General features: G+C 38.5%; 1 protein-coding gene across 6 annotated transcripts in view; it reads left to right on the forward strand.

The window, feature by feature from the left end:
* The window catches only part of ARHGAP10 (Rho GTPase activating protein 10), a 337,402-nt gene that overhangs the window by 153,099 nt on the left and 162,877 nt on the right, over positions 1-21,426 (forward strand). For all 6 annotated transcript variants that reach the window (XM_054486509.2, XM_054486510.2, XM_063664171.1 and 3 more), the window contains 2 exons: positions 18,084-18,165; positions 21,172-21,217. In XM_054486509.2, coding sequence (XP_054342484.1) covers positions 18,084-18,165; positions 21,172-21,217 — 128 coding nt within the window. The remainder of the gene's footprint in view (positions 1-18,083; positions 18,166-21,171; positions 21,218-21,426) is intronic.

A 21,426-nucleotide genomic window follows, 5' to 3' on the forward strand; every position in this document is an offset into this window, starting at 1 on the left:
GTTTGCACAATCCCAACTTAAGATTCAGTTGTGCCTTCTCTCTTTCTAGAGAAGCAAGTTCTACTGTATTCATGGGATCACTTCAAATACATGACCACTGTCCTCCAATAGGCCATTCATGGTAGCCACTGATCATACTGTGTTTTCTTTTTCTTTTTTTTTCTTTGAGATAGAGTCTCGCTCTGTCACCCAGGCTGGAGGGCAGTGGCACCATCTCTGCTCACCGCAACCTCCGCCTCCCGGGTTCAAGCAGTTCTCATGCCTCAGCCTCCTGAGTAGCTGGGACTACAGGTGTGTGCCACCATACCTGACTAATTTTTGTATTTTTAGTAGACGGAGTTTCAGTTTCACCTTGAACTCCTGAACTCAAGAGATCCACCTGCCTCGGCCTCCCAAAGTGCTGGAATTACAGGCGTGAGTCACCCTGCCCGGCTCATGCTGTGTTTCCTGAGTTGCTGTATACTCCCAGTTGAATATTTTATATTTTCCTCTCTCTTTTAAGCTCTGACACTGCCTTCCTTTCCTGATGACTTTGTGTCCTATTTTGTTGTGAAAATAGAAGCCGTAACAAGAGCTCTTTCCGCTCTAGACACCCACCTCCACCCTCAGTACCCAGACACCCTGCCTTTCCTCCTTGCCTGTGGGAGCTGCCTGTGTTCCTGATGGAGTCCAACTCCTCTGTTCAGGTGTTTCCATTTCCTCTTCCCATCTTCTCTCCACTGCTCCAGGATATTACTCAAGCAACTCTACTTTTTCTTTGTTGTTAACATTAGTTTTGCCTCCCGGCAGCAAGTGAAATGCTCTTATTTCATTCATCTTAAAAAAACAAAAGCCACTACAGCCACCATCACCAATGAAACCACCCTTCCCTTTAATTTACTGCCCATTTTTTAACTCCTATAAACAAGAACAGTTCTTCAAAAAGCTGTTATATTTATGGTCTCAAATTTCTTTCCTGGCCAGGTGCGATGGCTCACGCCTGTAATCCCAGCACTTTGGGAGGCCGAGGTGGGCGGATCACCTGAGGTCAGGAGTGCAAGAGCAGCCTGACCGATATGGTTAAACCCCATCTCTACTAAAAATACAAAAATTAGCCGGGTGTGGTGGCAGGCGCTTGTAGTCCCAGCTACTCAGGAGGCTGAGACAGGAGAATTGCTTGAACCTGGGAGGCGGAGGTTGCAGTGAGCTGAGATGGCACCACCATACTCCAGGCTGGGCGACAGAGCGAGACTCCATCTCAAAAAAAAGAAAAATTTTTTTTTTTCTTATTTATTTCCTCTTCTCTTTTGAGCTGTCTACTGAGGCCTTTGCCCTTTCTCTCCACTGCAGTTGTTTTTGTTGAGGTCATCAGTGGTCTCCCTGTCGCTGTGCCTGGTGGTCGATTCCCAGTGCTCATGGTCTTTTCCTCTCAGCATCCCTGACATGGCCCATCACTCTCTCCTCCATCATACACTTGCTTCAAGGACATCACACCTCCCTCTTGCATCACTGACTTCTTCACTTTTTATACTTCTTTGCCAGTTCTTTGTTTCCCAGACCCCTGGATGTTGGAGTTCTCTGGGGTTCACCCCTTAGATGTTTTCGCTCTTCACTCACACTTTTTTATGACCTTGTCCAGTCTTACGACTTTATGTGCCATCCGTATGTTGGTAACTTGCAAATTTATTCTCTCTACCTGGATCTTGTCCCTGACCTCCAGCTTCTTATATCCAGCTGCCTACTCAGTATTGCTTCTGGGGTGTCTAAAAGGCATTTCAAACAGTGTCGATGTGGTGAACGGTGATTGTTTTTTGAAAGTTTTCCAGTGAGTCTTGGGAGTGGGAGTGGGGGTAGTTACATTCCTCTAACATGTTATATAGGTATGTGAATTCATTCCTACCGTATGAATACTAATATGTAAACCTTTATTTTTTCTTAAAAGTTATACATGCTTATTTTAAGTCCAAACTTTTTCTAAAGCTCCTTGGTTAACTTGGAAAATAATTTTTTTGGTGTGTTCATATCCTTTAGTCTAAAAGATCAAGCTGCTTTTTAAAAACAATTACAGACTCCCCCCTTTTAATGGTTTATTTCCTCATTTCTAAACAGAGAAACATCTATTCTGGTTTGCTGTTATTAGTAGATACTGTTTGGGGTTCCTTAATTTCCTGCCATTCACCACCGTCTGTGTCTTACAGTTAGTCTCATGTGGAGCAAAATCTGCTGGCAGAAGGTGAATGTACTTTGAGATCTGTAGTTTTGAGGCTTCGAAAGCATTATTTAGTGAAAAGTGTGAATGAGATAGGCTCTTCTCTTGTCTACTCTCCTGATTCCTAGGTAGAATCAGGAATCAGGGAATTATAAGAAATTTGTTCCTTGTCTGTTAGATTATGAATTCCATGAGGGTAGGAACACTGTCTTACTTAGTGTTACTTAGTATCACAATACCACATGTAATGCTTTATACATGGTGGACATTTAACAGATTTGTACTGGATTAAATGAAATTGAATTGTTGCTCAGAAGTGACTGAACTGTGATTAGATTCAGTCAAGCAACTGTCAGTCAACTATCCTTTTCTTCTGCACCACACCGCTATACTGTGAGCTCTAGTGACTTCATTCTGCTTCAAGAAAAATAAACCTAACTTGTTGTGGAGTGTGTGGGTATTATAAATGCATTTCTGATGCAGTTTGTACAAGGTTCGTATTGGGTACCTTCTTTTTTTTTGAGATGGAGTTTTGCTGCTGTCACCCAGTGTGCAGTGCAATGGCACAATCTCGGTTCACTGCAACCTCTGCCTCCCAGGTTTGAGTGATTTTTCTGCCTCGGCCTCCCAGGTAGCTGGGATTACAGGCGCACATTGCCATGCCTGGCTAATTTTTGTATTTCCCTTGTTAGAGATGGGGTTTCACCATATTGGCCAGGCAGGTCTTGAACTCCTGACCTCAGGTGATCTGCCTGCCTCTGCCTCCCAAAGTGCTGGGATTACAGGCATGAACCACCACACCTGGCCCTCATATTGGGTACCTTCTTATAGCAATTTCTCAGTTGATTGTATATGTCTAATGTAAACATATTTTGTCTTCTTTACAAGTATCTGTTTTTGCTATTTTTTTATTTCCTGTGTTGGAAGGGCAGCCAGGTAGCATTTTGAAGTAGGTGATATTTAATAAACTGCACAGTGGAGGCTGGGCTTGCATTTGATCTGTGTAGATATAAATCAACAGCTTTTACTTATTTGTGGCATTATTTTAGATCAGATTTGGTTGCATATAACAAAAAGTCAAAACAAAATGGCTTAAACGGGGTTAAAGTTTGTTTTTTCTCTTGTTTGGGAAGCCCAGAGGCTGCGAGATCACAGCTGATATAATCCTGCTCTCTCTTGAGCATGGTTTAGTTTTATCAGTCACCGGAGGCACGAGACAGCATATAGCACTATTCCATTTATCACATAGCACTGTCTGTGGTTGTAGGGACATTTTCCAGTGGTTGCATAGACTACTTTTGCTCACACTACATCCCATTGGCTGGAATGGAGTTATATGGTTATACCTAGTTGCAAGGGAGGCTTCTAAATCCTAAGGTTGGGAAATTGCTGTCTTTTGTTTTCAGAGGTCCGTGTGGTGTTTTAGTACTTTACTATTACTGAGAACCAATGGGAGAATGGCTAATGGAGGGTGGGGCGGAGCCCAGCTAGCCATTACTACTTTGATTATCAATGGTTAGATGGATGTGTGCTTCATTTCTTTTCTCCCTCAATTTACCAAAGGGTTACTTTGAATTTTTCTTAGCTAAGAGACAGCATTTAAGACCACAGATTTGAAAATAATGTCTGATAAGGGACTTGTTTCTAGAATATGTAAAGAACCATTGTAACTCAATAATATATAGACAAATAACAATGAAATGGTCAAAAGACCTGAATTTAGACATTTCTCCAAAGAAAATACACAAGTGGTTGGCTGGGCACAGTGGCCCATGCCTATAATCCCAGCACTTTGGGAGGCCGAGGTGGGCAGATCACCTGAGTTCAGGAGTTCAAAACTAGCCTGGCCAACATGGTGAAACCCTGTCTCTACTAAAAATGCAAACATTAACTGGGTGTGGTGGTGGGTGCCCATAGTCCCAGCTACTCGGGAGGCTGAGGCAGGAGAATCACTTGAACCCGGGAGACGGAGGTTGCAGTGAGCTGAGATCACGCCATTGGACTCCAGCCTGGGCAACAGAGCGAGACTCCATCACAAAAAAAAACCACAAAAAAACAAAAAACACAAGTGGCCAATAAACACATGAAAAAATGCTTAATATTGTTAGCTGTTAGGGAAATGCAAATCAAAACCACAGTGAGATACCACTTTATATCTACTAGGATGGCTATAAATAAAAAGTCAGATAATAACAAGTACTGGCAAGAATGTAGAGAAATTGAAAATCCTCATACACTGAGAGTGAGAATTTAAATGGAATGCTGCTTTGGAAAACAGTTTAGCAGTTCTTCAGAAAACGAAACATAACATTGCCCTCTGACCCAGAGATTCTGCTCCTAGCTATACATTCAAGAGAAATGAAAGCATGTGTTTACACAGAAGCTTGTGAATGAATGTTCATAGAAGCATTATTTATAATAGCCAAAAAGTAGAAACAACCTAAATGTCTGTTAAGAGATGAATGGATAAATAAAAGGTGGTATAGCCATACGATGAAAAATGAATACATGCTACTGTATGAATGACACTTGAGAACATAACACTCAGTGAAAGAAGCCAGTCATGAAAGGTCATGTATATATGATTCCATTTATATGAAATGTGCAGGACAGACACATCTATATAGATAGAGAATAAGTGAGTGATTATCTAGGTCTAGAGGTTTGGAAAGAAATGGGGAGTGATGGCTGATGGGTACAGGTTTTCTTTTTACTCCCTAGGGTGATAAAAATGTTCTAAAATTGATTTTGGTGATGGTTATGCAATTCTGTGGCTATGTTACAAGCTGTTGAACTGTACATTGTCAGTGGGTAAGTTTTATGGTGTGACTTACATCTCAATAGAGCTATTTTAAACAATGGAACACAGCTGCAAATAAATACCTACCATAGCTAAAAGAAGGGTCTTAAATCACTGTAAACTATCACTACATGACGTCAGCCACATTTCAGAGACCATGGGCTGTGAAATGATTAGGTCTCTCATTTTTTTTAGGTTGGAGACATTGTATTTTTTATGGATGTTTTCTCCATGGCAAGCTGTAGTCTGTCAGGAGGTGTAGCTTTCTTCCCTGAAGGGTGGAATATCACCCTTCCCCCGCCCCAACAATTGTGTTACATAACATGCTGTTAGCTTCGTTGGCATGCTTGCCACATGCCACTTTGTGCTGTGACCCCCCCACACATTTGCTTGATAAATAATTACCCATTCTGTGAAAGTTCTCCCACACATCACATTCAGGCACTGCTTAAAGAAAATGCTTCCCGTTTTGCTCTCATTAATCTGACATTTCGAATATTATATTTGGTTTCATTTTGTCTGGTTCCCATATCACTCTTGAAAGGATGGCAAGATGCTTCTGACTTGTAGAATTCACTTATTTATATTTTTATGTTGAGGAAGAGAGGAGGAAATCACCTATGTATCTGAAGCATTGGGCGTTTTACAATGATTTTATACCAGCGACTTTAGTATCTGTTTGCATGATGCTGTACGGTTTCTCAGTTTAAAAGAGTGAGTTAAGAGCATGTTGCCTTCAGAAGCCCATGCAATTTGACTGTATATAAGAATGTTTGTGTAACACATTAACTGTACTAATATTTGTAAGCATTTTATAGAGCCTCACATCCAGGCATCTAGACAATTGTTGACTGTTTTTGGCACTGAGGATGCAACGATAAACTAGAAATTAAAAGACTTGAAATTGAGGGAACTCACAGATCAGGAGGATTTAGAAGCAAGTAATAGTTCAGAGGTCTAAGGTGCTGTGGGAGTTGAGCAGCATGGGGGAGTGTGGGGTTGGCTGGGAGAGCTTACTAAAGAAAGTGATTTTTAAAATTGACTCTTGAAGATGAGGTAACCAGTTTGGAGGTTCAGAGGAAGGGGGCCCAAGGCAAAAAAGGAATCACAGGAAGTATGGAGAACACATGTTGAGATAATCCTTTAAATCAAAGGTTCTCAAGTGTGAGTGATGTTGCTCCCAGGGGACACTGGGCAATATCTGGAGACAGTGATATAATGTATTTTAACTGTGTGTTTGGGGGCTGGGGGTTAGAAGAGGGCAGGGAGTTGCTACAGACATTTAGAGGGTAGAGGACAGCTGTGCTGCTGAACACCCTCCAGGGCACAGCGCGGGCTTCTGCAACAAAACATCATCTGGTCCAAAATGTCAGGAGTGCCACTGTTGAGAAGTCCTGATTTAATGCATGCGATAAGATAGAGACCCCTACAAATACTTGTGGAATTGAATGGAAGTAAACTTTTTTTTTTTTTTTTTGAGATGGAGTCTTGCCCTGTCCCCCAGGCTGGAGCGCAATGGCGTGATCTTGGCTCAGTGCAACCTCTGCCTCCCGGGTTCCAGCGATTCTCCTGCCTCAGCCTCCTGAGTAGCTGGGATTACAGGTGTGAGCCACCATGCCCAGCTAATTTTTGTATTTTTAATGGAGACGGGTTTTACCATGTTGATCAGGCTGGTCTTGAACTCCTGACCTTAGGTGATCCACCTGCCTCAGCCTCCCAAAGTGCTGGGATTACAGACATGAGCCATCGCGCCCAGCAGGAAGTAAACTTTTTAAATGTAAATTTTTTTATTTAAGTGGAATTATACCTTTTTATTGAAATACAGATATATATTTCAATATATATATAGAAAGATATGTATTTTTATATTTCTATATATATTTCAATAAATATGTGTCACATATTTCACATATTTCATATGTATTTCATATATATTTGTATAGTCTATATATAGAACTATATATATATATTTCAATAAAAAGTAACCATAGCTTAATTTGGTTATAGTATAAGCAATGAAGTAAAGCCAAATGGAAAGGGCTCTGTGTCTTGACTTTTCCATGTGATTTGTTCAATGATGATCAGTTACTCGGGAACTAACAAGATACCAGTGTAGAAAGAAGAACAACGTAAGTTATTTTAAAAGAATTTTAGTGGAACTGGTAGAACATGGAGTGGGTAGAATCATAAGCAGCATTTCTAGTATATAGGCCTCTGTGTTTTTCATAGAATGTAAGAATTTTCCCTAAAGATGATATTGGTGGTGGTGGTGTATTGAAAGACACATTTTATATTGGCTGTGATATTTAAATGGAAATCTGAATTGACATTAATATGGATTTATTTTTAAATTGTATGCTGAAGGATACTGGAGCATGGGCCATAGAAAAATTTTTAGCTTTTCTGAAAATAAAGCCAGAATCAAAAGTTTTGTACAAGAGTTTTTGTGGAGATATGTTTTTATTAATCTTGCATAAATACTTTGGTGTGGGATTGCTGGGGTATGGTATATGTATGTTTGACTTCTCAGGCAATTAAGGTTACAAAGTAATTTTACCCTCCCACCAGCAATGTATGAGAGTTCTATTTGCTCTACTTCCTTACTAACCTTTGGTTATGTTACTCTTTTTCATTTTAGCCGATTTTGACTAGAGATGTTGAGCACTTCTTCCTGTGCTTATTGGCCATTTATGTTTCTTCTGTCATGAAGTGTCTATTAAAATCTTCTGCCCATTTAAAAATTGTGTTGTTGATCTTTTTGTTACTGAATTGTAGGAATTATTTAGAAACAAATCATTTACCAGATATAATAATAGTGAATATTTTCTCTGATCTGTGGCTTGCTTATCTTTTTCTTCAGTGTCTTTTGATGAGAAGAACATTTTAACTTGAAGTTGAATTTATCAGTTTAAAAACATTTTATTAGTAGGGCTTTTTGCACCAAGAAATTTTTCTTTTACTCTATGGTTTTGAAGAAATTTTCCAATGTTTTCTTTTAAAAGCTTTATAATTAGTCCATGACTCGCGAAGATTTTTGGGGGATGTGTGGTGTGAGACATGATGGTTGAGGTTTGTTTAATTTTTCCCCAGGTGAATAGCCAGTATTTCCATCACTATTGATAGACTTGCCTCTCATTTAATTGTTGTGGCACCTTTCTAAAAAATCACTTGACTGTGCATCTGTAGGTCTATTTCTAGATTCTCTATTCTGTTGCATCTCTTTGTCTTGTTCTTTTGCCAGTAACACACTAACCTTGATTACTGTATCATTAGTCAGGTGGTACAAGTCCTCTGTTCTTTTTAAAACAATTTTGGCTATTGTAAGTCCTTGGTGTTTCCATATAAATTTTAGAATTAATTTATTTTTACAAGAAAACCCCCAAAACCCATAGGTCAATATTGTGAATATAGAACCTTACAGTTCATGAACTTGATTTTCCATTTATTTAGACTTTCCATTTATCGCAGTAATGTTTTACAGTTTTTGGCATAGAAGTCATGGGAATTTTTTTTTGATGTTAAATTTTCCTAAATTTTATGTTTCTGCATGATAATTTAAAATGATATTTGTTTTACCTTTAATTTCCAACTGGTCACTATTAGCATGTAGAAACATACTTGGTTTTTGTATCTTACAATATTGCTAAGTGCACTTATTAGTTCTGTTAGTTCTGGCAGTTTCTTTAGGATTTTTAAATGTACACAGTGATTTTATATGTGACAAAAACTGCATTAGGGCCAGGCATGGTGGTTGACACCTATAATCCCAGCACTTTAGGAAGCTGAGGCAGGAAGATCACTTGAGCTCAGGGTTAGAGACCAGCCTGGGCAATATAATGAGATAATGAGACCCTGTCTCAAAAAAAAAAAAAAAAAAAAAAAAGCCAGGTATGGTGGTATGTGCCCGTAGTCCCAGCTACTCAGGAGGCTGAGGTGGGAAGACAGCTTGAGCCCAGGAGGTTCAAAGCTGCAGTGAGCCATAATCGTGTCACTGTACTACAGCCTGGGCAACAGAGAGAGACCCTATCTCAAAAAAAAAAAAAAAGACAGCCTTATTTCTTCCTTTCCAATCTGTGTGCTTTTTATTTCTTTTACTTGCCTGCCTACACTGCCTGAGATTGCCTGTAAAACATTTGGCAGAAGTGGTGTTATTGGCCATCTTGCTTTGTTCCTGATCTTAGGAAAAGTGTTCATTATTTAAAGTGTAACATTAGCTAAAAAGTGCTTGTAGATGCCCTTTTCATTTTGAGGACGTTTTTATTCCCAGTTTTAAGCATGAATTGGTTGGAATTTTGACAAAATGTTTCTCAGTGTCTCTTGAAGTGATCATTAAATATGTTTCTTTAATCTTTGGATGTGAATTACACTGAATTTTATAAGTTAACCTCACATTTCTGAGATTAAACTCTACTTGGTCATGATGTACTAGCTTTTTGTACCTGCTTCATCCATTTTGCTAGTATTCGGTTAAGGATTTTTAAATTTATGTTCATGAGAGATGTGTGTGTTATGATCTTCATTTTTTATGTCCTTGTCTGGTTTTGGTACCAAGGTTAAGATGGCTACAGAAGAATTGGGAAGTTTTCCCTTCTTCACTGTTTTTTCATAAATGTGTGTGTCATATTGGTATTAAGTGTTTGAGGTAATTCACCTATGAAGTCGTCTTTGCCTAGAGTTTTCTTTGTGAGAAGTTTAAAAATTTTAAATTCATTTTATTTAGAGGATATAATGATATTCAGATTTCCTATTTTTCTTGGGTTTTGATAAACTGGTTTTCAGGGAATTTATTTTCTCTGAGTTGTTGACTTTATTGGCATAAATGTCATATATACTTGTTCCTTTCGTATCTATAGGATTTATAATGGTAACTTATGCTTGGTAGGGATTTTTGTTTCGTATTTTCTTGATAAGTCTTGCCTAGAGGTTTATCAATTTTGTTAATATTTTCAGAGAATCCATATTAACCACTTTTTATTTCATTCGTTTCTGAATTTATTTTTTTTAACTTTGGATTTTTCTTTTCATAACCTGAGTTAGAAGCACAGATCATTAAATTTACACCTTGTTTTTGAGATGTTTATAGATGAATCTATAAATTTTCTCCTAAGGACTATTTCAGCTGTTTTTATTATAATTCAGTTAAAAATGATTTATTTCCTTATGTGATTAGGCTATAGATCGAAAACGTGATATTTAGTAGTATTTTTTAAAAATTCCAAATGGCTGGAGATATTCCACATGTAATATTATTGCTTTTTTTCTACTTAAGTACTCTTTTGGTCAGAGAAAACAGTTTATAGTCTATCAATATGTATTGAATATCGAAAGGATTTTTCTGCATGTGTACATATTGTCTTAATGACCCTTTTATGAAATATCTCTCTGTGCTAATAATTATCTTGAAATCTACTTTCTAACAGTAATATAGCTACACTTGCTTTCTTATACTGTTTGTACAGCATAGCTTTTTTCACCCTTTTCCTTTTATCTGATTCTTTATGTTTAAACTTTGTTTTTTTTTTTATAAACAGCATATGCTTGAGTTCTGTTTTTAAAAAATATGCTAGCCATTCCTTTTTAAGCAGAGTTTTAGTTTATATATAATTATTATTATTTTGTTATTATTACCATTTTTTTGTAGACTTGGGGTTTTGCTGTGTTGCCCAGGCTGGTCTTGAACTCCTGACTTCAAGCCATCATCCTTCCTTGGCTTCCTAAAGTGTTGGGATTACAGGCATGAGCCACTATGCCCAGCCGATCCATATATAATTTTTGATACGTATGGGCTTTAATCTGCCATCTTGATTTTGATTTCTAGTTTCCATGTTTGCTTTTCTTAGTTTTTTTGCTGTTGCCTTTTCTAATGATTTTTAGTTATGCCTTTTAATGTATTTTTTAGATAGTGTCTCAGAGTATAACATGGATTTTAAAATAATCATAATATCTGCCTTCTCAAAAATAAAGACCCTTAGAACAGTGGATGACTTCCGATCATCCTTTCACTCTCTATGCTCTTGTTACTATATATTCTAATTCTACATACACTATGAATGTGGGAATTACATAGCATTTGAACTACATATGTTATGAAGTAATTATACATGACTACTTTTACTTTATGAAATCAATTATCAGTGGTCTTTTAAAGAAATTTACTGTTTATTTACATACAGGTATATGCATACATGTGGGTGTAACTTTTTTGGCTATATATATATATTTATTTATTTTTTTTTTTGAGACAGAGTCTTGCTCTGTTGCCTAGGCAGTGTGATCTCAGCTCACTGCTAGCCCCGCCTCCTGGGTTCACGCCATTCTCCTGCCTCAGCCTCCTGAGAAGCTGGGACTACAGGCGCCTGCTACCATGCCCGGCTAATTTTTTGTATTTTTAATAGAGATGGGGTTTCACCATGTTAGCCAGAATGGGCCATATTTTTTTTAACACTAACGTATTTGTCCTTTATGGTTTTCTTTATTCTTTTCTGCAAAACTGGGTTTTTATCTTGTTCCATTTCTTTTAAGTTCCTTAGGCTGCCTTTAGTTTGAGCGTTTCTTGTAATGCAGGCCTGCTAGAGAAGATTTCTTTCCTATTTTGTCTATCTGAAAATGTCTTTTATATTGCCTTCATTTTTGATGTATATAGAATTGTTTTCATAGATTTCCCCTTATACATCTTAAAGAAGTCATTTCATTGTCTTCAGGCTTCCATTTATTTTCTGATGATAAGTCATCCATTTTTCTTATCAGTCTCTCCTCTCTCCTCTGTTGTCTTTCTCTCTTGTTGTTTTCCTTATTTCTTTTTAAATAATTTTTATGATTTTTTTTTTTGTTTTGCCTTGCCCAGGGTTCCATTGAGGTTCTTGGATGTGTAGGTTTGATATTTCTTACTACTCGGTTTAGAAAATCTTAGTCATTATCCCTTCAAATGTTTCTTGTACTCCATTTTCTGTTTATTTTTTGGGATTCGAATTACCGTATGTTAGAGCATTTGATACTGCCCCTGTAGATTTCAGATTCTCTGTTTCACTTTTCCCACCTGATTTCCATTTGTGTGTGGTTGGATCATTTTGAAGATCACCCATCTTCAAAACCATTCAGTAGGAAGTTTCAAACCTTCCCACATTTTCCTGTCTTCTTCTGAGCCCTCCAAACTGTTTCAGCCTCTGCCTAGGTTATCTTTAGAGAGAAAGAGAGATGGGGTGGGGTGGGATGGGGTGAGGAACTGCCAAACACTTTTAAACCACCAGATCTTGTGAGAACTCAATCACTATCAGGAGAGCAGCACGGGGGAACCATTCCCTTACACCTTACACCAGATCCCTTTCTCGATATGTGGGGATTACAATTCGAGAAACCCTCCAGGCAGGCCATGCCATCTCTGAGTAGGACACAGAGTAGGTGGATTAGGACACAGAGTAGCCCCTCGGATCCACCTCAGGGCGGTCTCTCAGTCCTGCTCTCAGACTTCCTCATGAGCTCATGAGGTCCCACGGGCAAGAGTTGGAGGGCAGGTTCAGACTCTCTGTGTCTAGGTCTCCTAGGAATTCTAAACCATCACACCGGCCTGTGTTCTACCTTTAAAATTTTGTTAAAATTCCACTGTTTTCCTTGTCTGTGATGGTTTCCTCTTTGTCTTGCTACTTCACCATGGATGAAAGCAGCTGGGGTGTGTGTGTGTGCATGCGTGTGTGTGTGTGTGTGTCTGTGTGTCTGTATGTCTTTGTCTTCTGTCCAGGGAGTGGCTTGTCACTCTTTGGATTTTCATTCATTAGGTCTTTTTTACATCTTTGCTCTTAAATGAGTTTTTGAAAAACAGTGATTTCATAGGTTCTCCATCTTGTTTTTATTGGTAGAGTGGGGATGATGTTCTCTCATAATTTTTTACATTCCAGGTGGAAGCAACAGTTCTCTAATGATTGCTTGAATTCACTTTCATTAGAACATGTAATCTTCTGACTGTCATTGCTCATGTGCTCTATTTGAAACTTTTTTTTGGTGGACAGAAGAAAGAAGTTACTATAAAGACTTGACCTTGAGTAAAATTAGGCAACATGCTTTTATCATCTCTGGAAAAAATGCTTGATTCATGGATTTATACTTTGTTTTTTCCCCAGAAACCCTATGAGAAACTGATTACATTTCTATAACTTTAAAAACTTTTTTTGGCTTCAGCAGTTTCCCCTTCTCATAATAAAATGTAGGGCAGAACTTGTTACATGCTGGGTTTTTTTTTTTTTTTTTTTCCTTTTCAACATTCCTCTTAGAAAAGCAATAGAATATTCCTGATTGTTACCATTATAAGTTTTGGTATCTGCTTCTTTGTTTATTCACTTAATAGCTACTCTGTTTACAATAATGTCTCCTTAGACTTGTGAATGTTTCTGTCTTTTTTCGTTGTGAATTTTCTGAATGTATAAGCTCAGTAATCTGTCACTTAAAACACAAGGGTAAAACCTGTCTTCTACATGGTTTGATAGAGCTATAGAACACGCAGTTGAAAGAGACTTAATAGATACAGAGTGAAATGTAGAATACAGATAATAGGCAGTTTCTTATGCTTGGGCTGAGAGTAGTGCCTGATTGGTGATAGCATGTATTTGTATTTTTTTTTGAACGAATGAATGAAAGAGGTCGAGATGCTGATTTATGAATTTAAGAATTCTTTTAAAAAGAATTTATGAATTTAAGAACTTGTTTAATATTGTTTCTTCAGATTCCAATTCCCAAACTTAGGTACTACAGATAATAATTAGGGTTTTAGATAAAGATTATCCTGGCAGCTTGCCCTTTTTCACCTGGTTTATTTTTTTCCTTCATGAAATTTATACTTTTGCCTGTGTATTCACCAGGAATCAGTTCTGACTTGCTGTATGTGATGAGTCATCCAGAGCTTAAAATGGTATCTGGAACTTAGTAGGTACTCAGATTGTAGTTTGGTTTAAGTGAATTATTAGGTGAGTAAGAAAATGGCAGTGTTCTCAGCTGAACCAGTAGAATGCATTGCAGCAATATGGCTCCAAGAACCCCCAGTTGGAACTTTCTCAGTTCTAATTCTTGCTCTAATGGAGTCACTAGTGTTATCTTAGCTTCTCCATGAAACAAAGATGTGATTGCTATTTTTTTCCCTCCTTCCTCCCTTTCCACTCTTCTTTGTCTATCTATAAATAACTTAAAAACAACAACAACAACAACAACAAAACGCCTTGAGACAGGTTCTTGTTATTTTGCCCAGGCTGGTCTCAAACTCCTGGGTTCAAGCAATCCTCCTGCCTCAGCTTCCCAAAGTTTATTTTTTATTTAAATGTGAATAATCCAATGTACTTTGTAAAGTTTTCTATTCTTTACTATTCTGAGATTCACCATATTTCCTTTACATCCATTAAATTTTATTAATAAAATATGTCCTTTGTTTCAAAAACTACAGAATTTTTATATTTTGGTTTAACAGTGTGTTGCTATTGCTTCTGCAGTTTGAAATGTGTCCAGTGTTTCTCAAAGTCTCATTCTTTCTTAGTGATGTCCTAGCAATTGATTATTAGAAAAGAAAAACTTGAGAAATTTGAAATGGTTGAAACATGTTCTAGCAAATGTTTTATTTTTCCTACACTAATACTTTAGAGGCAGGGAATCAGTAAATAGAAAATGAATATGAGCAGTCTTTGTGAGAGGATGGGAACCCAGCCTTAATTAATACTAGTGGCTGATCCCTTTAATGTTAAAATAATGCGTTGCAAGTGTGAAGTGTTCTGAAGAACGTATACTGTGACAAGTTAATTCTCAATAGTGGAACTTTTTTGAGTTATCATTACATTATTTGCCAATATATAAACAAATGGAATTCTTTCCTTGTGGATGATCCATTTCTACTTAATCTCTCATCTTTCAACAAATTTGTTCTCTGCTGGCTTCCACAAAGGGCTGTGTGGCTCAAGTTTGAGTCATTGTGCTTGGAGGCAAGACATATAATAATACTTTACTTTTTATGTTTCTTTGGATTTTTATCCAGAAATAATATGGCTGTTTGATCTGAAGCCTGATAATTGCTTTTTCCCTCACTTCAGTATTTGTACTTCTAGTCATAACTCTTTAAGCCCTTCATCATTCAACAGTTATTTCTGTGTTTTAGGTTACTAGAATCAGTCATTCTTCTTCCTATCCAGCATCTCTATTTGCTGCTGTATGTGTAAATGGTGAAGAATATACAGCCATCTATCTCGAGTTAATATTTTTCCTCCACATATGATCATCAGTGGAAAACTTCAGGGGAAAAGAAAAAGGAACTAGAGAGGACAAGGAATTTCCTTAGGTTCATGGTCTGACTTTGAGAGTTTAAGTATATTTAAGTATATTAGGTCCTTACTTGCTACAGTGGTTCGTGGTTGTCACTGAATTCCTTTACTAGTTACTGATGGTATATTGTAGTTGATCTGTCTTCTATTTGTTATTCTTGGAGCAACAGCTTTCATACTCATCATTTTGTTGCCCATGGCATGTAGAAGCACTTCTGGAATATTTCCCGAGCCCATTCATTGTTTCTTTTTTCATTTTTGCCATTTTGTATCATCCTTTTAGTCTTCTGATATCTTTTTGCAGTCAACTCTTGCTTTCTTCAGTCCATTCTCCACCCAGCAACCAGACTGTTCATGTGCAATTTTAACCTGATCTGGCTATTCCCCTACTAAAAACCTTTAGTGGCACTTAGGATAAATTAAATCGTTAGCATGGTGTATTAATTCATTCTCACACTGCTACAAAGAACTGCCTGAGATTGGATAATTTATAAAGAAAAGAGGTTTAGGCTGGGCACGGTGGTTCATGCCTGTAATCCCAGCACTTTAGGAGGCCGAGGTGGGCCGATCACTTTGTCAGGAGTGACCTGGTCAGGAGTTTGAGACCAGCCTGGCCAACATGGAGAAACCCTGTCTCTACTAAAAATAGAAAAATTAGCTGGGTGTAGTGGCCGTGCACCTGTAATCCCAGTTACTCAGAGGCTGAGGTAGGAGAATTGCCTGAACCTGGGAGGTGGAGGTTGCAGTAAGCCGAGATTGCGCCATTGCACTCCAGTCTGGGAGACAGAGCGAAACTCCATCTCAAAAATAAAGAAGGGGAGGGGAAGGGAGATTTAATTGACTTAGTTTTGCAGGCTGTACAGGAACAGGAGGCGTGGGTGGGGAGGCCTCAGGAAACTTACAATCATGGCAGAAGGCAAAGGGGAAGCCAGCATGTCTTACATGGCCAGATCAGGAGGAAGAGAGAGAGAAGCGGGGGCGGGGTGGGGGTGGGGGTGTGTGTGGGGCGGGCTATATACTTTCCAACAACCAGATCCTGTGAGAACTCTGTCATGAAAACAAAAGCAAGAAGGGGGAAGTCTACCCCTATGATCCAGTCACCTCCCACCAGGCCCCTTCTCCAACTTTGGGAATTGTAAATGCTACATGAGATTTGGGTGCGGACCCAGAGCCAAACCATCCCACATGGCCAGGGAGGCCCTGTGTGGCTGGACCCCAGTCTGCTTCCGCAGCTTTCCGTTGTGCCACTCTCCAGCAGGCTCATGGGTGCCAGTGAGGAGGCTGATCTTAGCTCCTCCAGAGTGTGCTTTTGGTCTTCTATGCACCTTCTCAGCTTAGGGGACAACTCTGCATTCAAAAAAAAGCTTCTGAGAGACTACTTTTTAAAGAGTAGTTTTCAGTTCACAGTCAGAAGAGGAAGATAGAGATTTTCCTTATTCCCCGCAACTCCCACACATGCATAGCATTCCCAATTATCAACACCCCCACCAGAATGCTGCATTTGTTAGAACTGAGGAACCTACCTTGACATCATAATCACCCAAAATTCATAGTTTACATTAGGGCTCACTCTTGGGTTGTACATTCTATGGGTTTGCCCAAATGTATACTGAATGTATCCATCATTCTAGTATCATACAGAAGATTTCACTGCCCTAAAAATCTTGTGCTCCACCTGTTCATCCCTTTCCCTCCAGTCCCTGGCAACCAGTGATCTTTTTACTGTCTCTGTAGTTTAACCTTTTCCAGAGTGTCATCTACTTGAATCACACAGTATGTAGATTTTTCAGATAGGCTTCTTTCACTGAGTAGCATACATTTAAGCTCCCTCCATGTCTTCTCATGGCTCGGTAGCTCATTTCTTTTTAGCACTGAATAATACTCCATCATCAGGATGTACTACAGTTTATTCATTCACCTTCTGAGGACATCTTGGCTGCTTCAAAGTTTTGGCAGTTGTGAGTCAAACATAATTTGGTAGTTGTGAATAAACATCCATGTACAAGTTCTTGTGTAGACATAGTTTTCAGTTCCTTTAGTTAACTACCAAGGAACGTGATTGCTGTGTCCTACAGTAAGAGTATTTTTACTTTTGTAAGAAACAACCAGACTTTGAAAGTGTACCATTTTGCATTGCCACCAGCAATGAATAAGAGTTCCTGTTGCTCCACATCCTCTTCAACATTTGGTGTTGTCAGTGTTTTGGGTTTTGGCTGTTCTAATGAGTGTGTTGTATTTCATTTTAATTTGCATTTCCTTGATGACATCTGATAGGGTGCATCTTTTCTTAACGCTCCTCTGCCATTTGTATATTCATGTGTATATTCCATATGAACCATTCCATTTCTTGACATATACCCAAAAGAATTGAAAGCAGGGGCCTAAACAGGTATTTGTACATCCATGTTCATAGCAGCACTGTTCGCAACAGGCAAAAGGGTGGAAGCAACCCAAGTTTCTACGGATGTTGTGAATGGATAAGAAAAATGTGGTATATACACACACAATGGAATATTAGGCTTTTATGTAGCAATTGAAAGTTATTGTTCAACAGGTACAGAGTTTCAGTTTTGCAAGATGAAAAAAGTTCTGTTAATGGTTGGTAGTGATGATTATGTAACATTGTGAACATATTTAATGCCACTGAACTCTACACTTAAAAATGGTTAAGATGATAAATTTTAGGTTACATGTATTACCACAGATAAAAGTAAAAAAAAAAAAAAGGTTACAACAGTTAAATCTTAGGAAAAACTTGCCTTTTAGTGGCCAAGGGGTAACCTGATCTGTTACTGGTGTCTTTCAGGCCTGGCGTTTCCTTGACCATGCAGGCATTTTCCGAAGAGGAAAGGAAGCAGTGGTTGGAAGCTCTGGGTGGAAAGGAAGCTGTAAGAATAATCAATGGTTGAGTTTTATTTCAAAGCCTTTAGAGTTGACTTGCATTCATTTTTATGTTATTTTTGTGTAGTATTTGAGAAAAGTTCCCTTCTGAAACAGGTATTCCAAAAATCATCATGGAAGCATTCAACATTCTAGTAATTTGGCTTGGGCAAGCAGCAGTACATATAAGACTGGTGTATCATTAGTTTTTATTTCTGTATTTTCCTGACTTGCCACTCTGATTTGCTTTGCTTGAGGAAGTCATCTAAATTCTCAATTTCATCTTTCCTACTTGACAGTACTTTGGGTGATGAACACAATAAATGCCTGCGATGCATTTTGATCTCAGTGTAGATGGAACAGGAAATGTGAGATAGTGCAGGCAATATTATAGGTGACTGCTGTAATTGTTTTGCTTGATGTAACAGTTTAAAGTTTCATCTAGTAGTTTACAGTATGCAGTATTATGCAGCACTCTGTATTCAGAGTGCTTTGAGGAATAAATTGAAGGTAGTGGTATAGATCCAGAGGCACCAAGATTCAGTCTGTTGGCCACTATTGAAACCTTCATTTTGGTGGACTAGTGGCTTTTGAGAGTTGAGAATTTGGCAGATTATGTATTGGGGATTTAGTGAGGATAATTGTAGAAAACGCCACAGAACCAATTTAAATAAACTCTATTTAAAGTATTATGTGTGACTCTAAATAAACTGCCATTGCAGGTACCAGGCAGGCTTATCTGGAAAGCATTTGCCAGTTCAGCATTGTTGAGGAAAAAAAAAAAAAAAAGAATGGTTTGGAAGTAGAGGAAGTATCATGTAGAGCAGAAACAGATTTCAGAATAGAGCTTATGAAATGGGCGAAAGCTAATGTTATCTTGTGGTAACAGAGAGCGCATTGGTGAGTGTATAGGAAATGAGAGCAAGGAGGCTGATCAGCAGCGCATGTGGTAATCTTGAAGTACTTGGAAAATGAAAACCCAAATTAACATAGTATAAAAATTGATGCTATATTGGGGAATGTATCACTCTTACACCCCCCCCCCCCCCCCGCCAAAAACAAAGCATCCTTGGTCAGATTTGGGTGTCATCTTACCATATTTGGGATGCATTTAGCCTCTGTATTTTACTTCTATTGATTGATCGATGGAATCTCACTCTGTTGCCCAGTCTGCAGTGCAGTGGCTTGACCTTGGCTCACTGCAACCTCTGCCTCCTGGGTTTAAGCGATTCTCCTGCTTCAGCCTCCCAAGTAGCTGGGATTACAGGTGTGTGTCACCATGCCCAGCTAATTTTTGTAATTTTTAGTAGAGACGGGGTTTCACCATGTTGGCCAGGTTGTTCTTGAACTCCTGACCTCAAACGATCCACTCACCTTGGCCTCCCAAAGTGCTAGGATTACAGGCATGAGCCACCACACCCAGCCTTATTTCTATTTATTCTTAATTTGTTGTTGAAATTTTTAGCTGTGAATCAAGAGTATTTACAGTGTTTATGGTTACTGAGACTCCAAAACAGGTTATACTAATCTTCTTTAGTAAAGACAGCACACTCAGTAGAATGTATCTCCCCAGAGATGCAGGAAGTATATTGGATTTGCATCTATTAAAATACAGAAAAAAAATAATGGTACTTTGGAAAGTCAGTTCGCATAGCGAAAAAACTAAGTCATTGAAAAATAAGTCTGTTGGCAATGTCAGTGTAACCTTGAAGACGTATATAACCTCTCTTTTAGAGTCAGGAGCCAAGTGATTAATTCAGAGATACACAGACAAAGGCAAGTCTGCAGAAAAACAATATTCAGCTATGTATTTACATGGGGACACTGAAGGGACTGCATATTTTTGGTGGGTGTTGTAAGCCTTGCAAATAATTTGCCAGCCTTACAGTTCTTAAAGGTTGCCTAGAATTACCACCGTGCTATTTCTGCTGTACTTACTTAAATTATGGGCAGGAGTTATCTCTTTAGGTAAATACTGATTTTTAGAAATATTGGTGAAAACATGAGCTCCATCTTAATGGTTAGAATACAGCAGTTTCCTTATCACTCCATAGCTGTACGGCTGAGTATTTCAAGTATACACAAACTTTCAATAAGTCCCTTTTAAGTACCCTGCCCCCTTTATCTTATTTTTGCTCATTTGGTATACCTCAGGGAGAGAAAAAGTAGTCTCAGAGATGTTCCTTTTTGTTATTTATCTTTGCATCCGAGCATATGATAGTGTGTTATTAACTGAGAAAACATAGCGCACTATCTGCCTGAAGTTAGTGTTGGATCCCACATGTTTAGCGCTCACTCCCACAAGACTGCCTGACTTTCAGGTGCCTATCACAAGTCTGGACCCTCCCATACTCCTGGCTAACTGGCTATAAATTGGGGGTTCCCGTGAACCCCTCATCAGTTTAATAATTTGCCAGATTAGCTCACAGAACTGAGAGAAATACTTATATTTAGTAGTATATTATAAAAGTTACAACTCTGCAACGGCCCAGTGGAAGAGATGCATAGGACAAAGTTTGAAGTGAGGTTGAGGTGGGTGCACGGAACCCCCATGCCCTCAGTGGGTACACCAGCCTCCCAGCACTTCCTCGTGTTCACCAACGCGGAAGCTTATCAGAGCTCGTTGTTTCAGAACTCAATCGCCAGCTCACTGCTGAAGAGATTGGTGGGTAGGGCTGAAAGAAATATCACTGGGTGTTTGTGGTATTCAGCCCCATCCTGAGATGGCCTATCCAGGGGCTCTATAAGAAGTCACCTCATTAGCATAAACTCACATGTGACCAAAAGGATCTTGTTATGAATAACAAAAGATGTTCTTATTACTCAGGAAATCCCAAGAGTTTAGATGTTCTGTGTCAGGAAGTGGGGATGAAGACCAATTTCTTATTCTATCACATTAACCAGTATCAAGCTTATAAAAATGTATTTTTTTTTGTATGGTCCTCAGTGTGCCTACTTGAATAATTTTTGCTGATTTGATTAAAAAATTCTGTTTTCCCATTCTCTTTTATTAGCTGTCCCATAGTTTTAATACAGCCATCATCCCAAGACCAGAAGGAAGTAAGTGCTCATTTATAAAAATGATTGTATCCTCCTTTTCCATCTATTACTTTGTGTACATTATGCATGTCAAGCTGTTGCTGGGAGCTTGCTCTCTGCACCCTCTATTATACAGAGGGGTATTACATGTAATAATCCTCTATTGCATGTATTCTGTTTTACTCAATGGGGACCTCCTCAACATTTCTTGGACTACTGTAGCCCTTGTT

The sequence above is a fragment of the Pongo pygmaeus genome, chromosome 3, assembly GCF_028885625.2.
Source record: "Pongo pygmaeus isolate AG05252 chromosome 3, NHGRI_mPonPyg2-v2.0_pri, whole genome shotgun sequence".
Taxonomy (NCBI): Eukaryota; Metazoa; Chordata; class Mammalia; order Primates; family Hominidae; genus Pongo; species Pongo pygmaeus.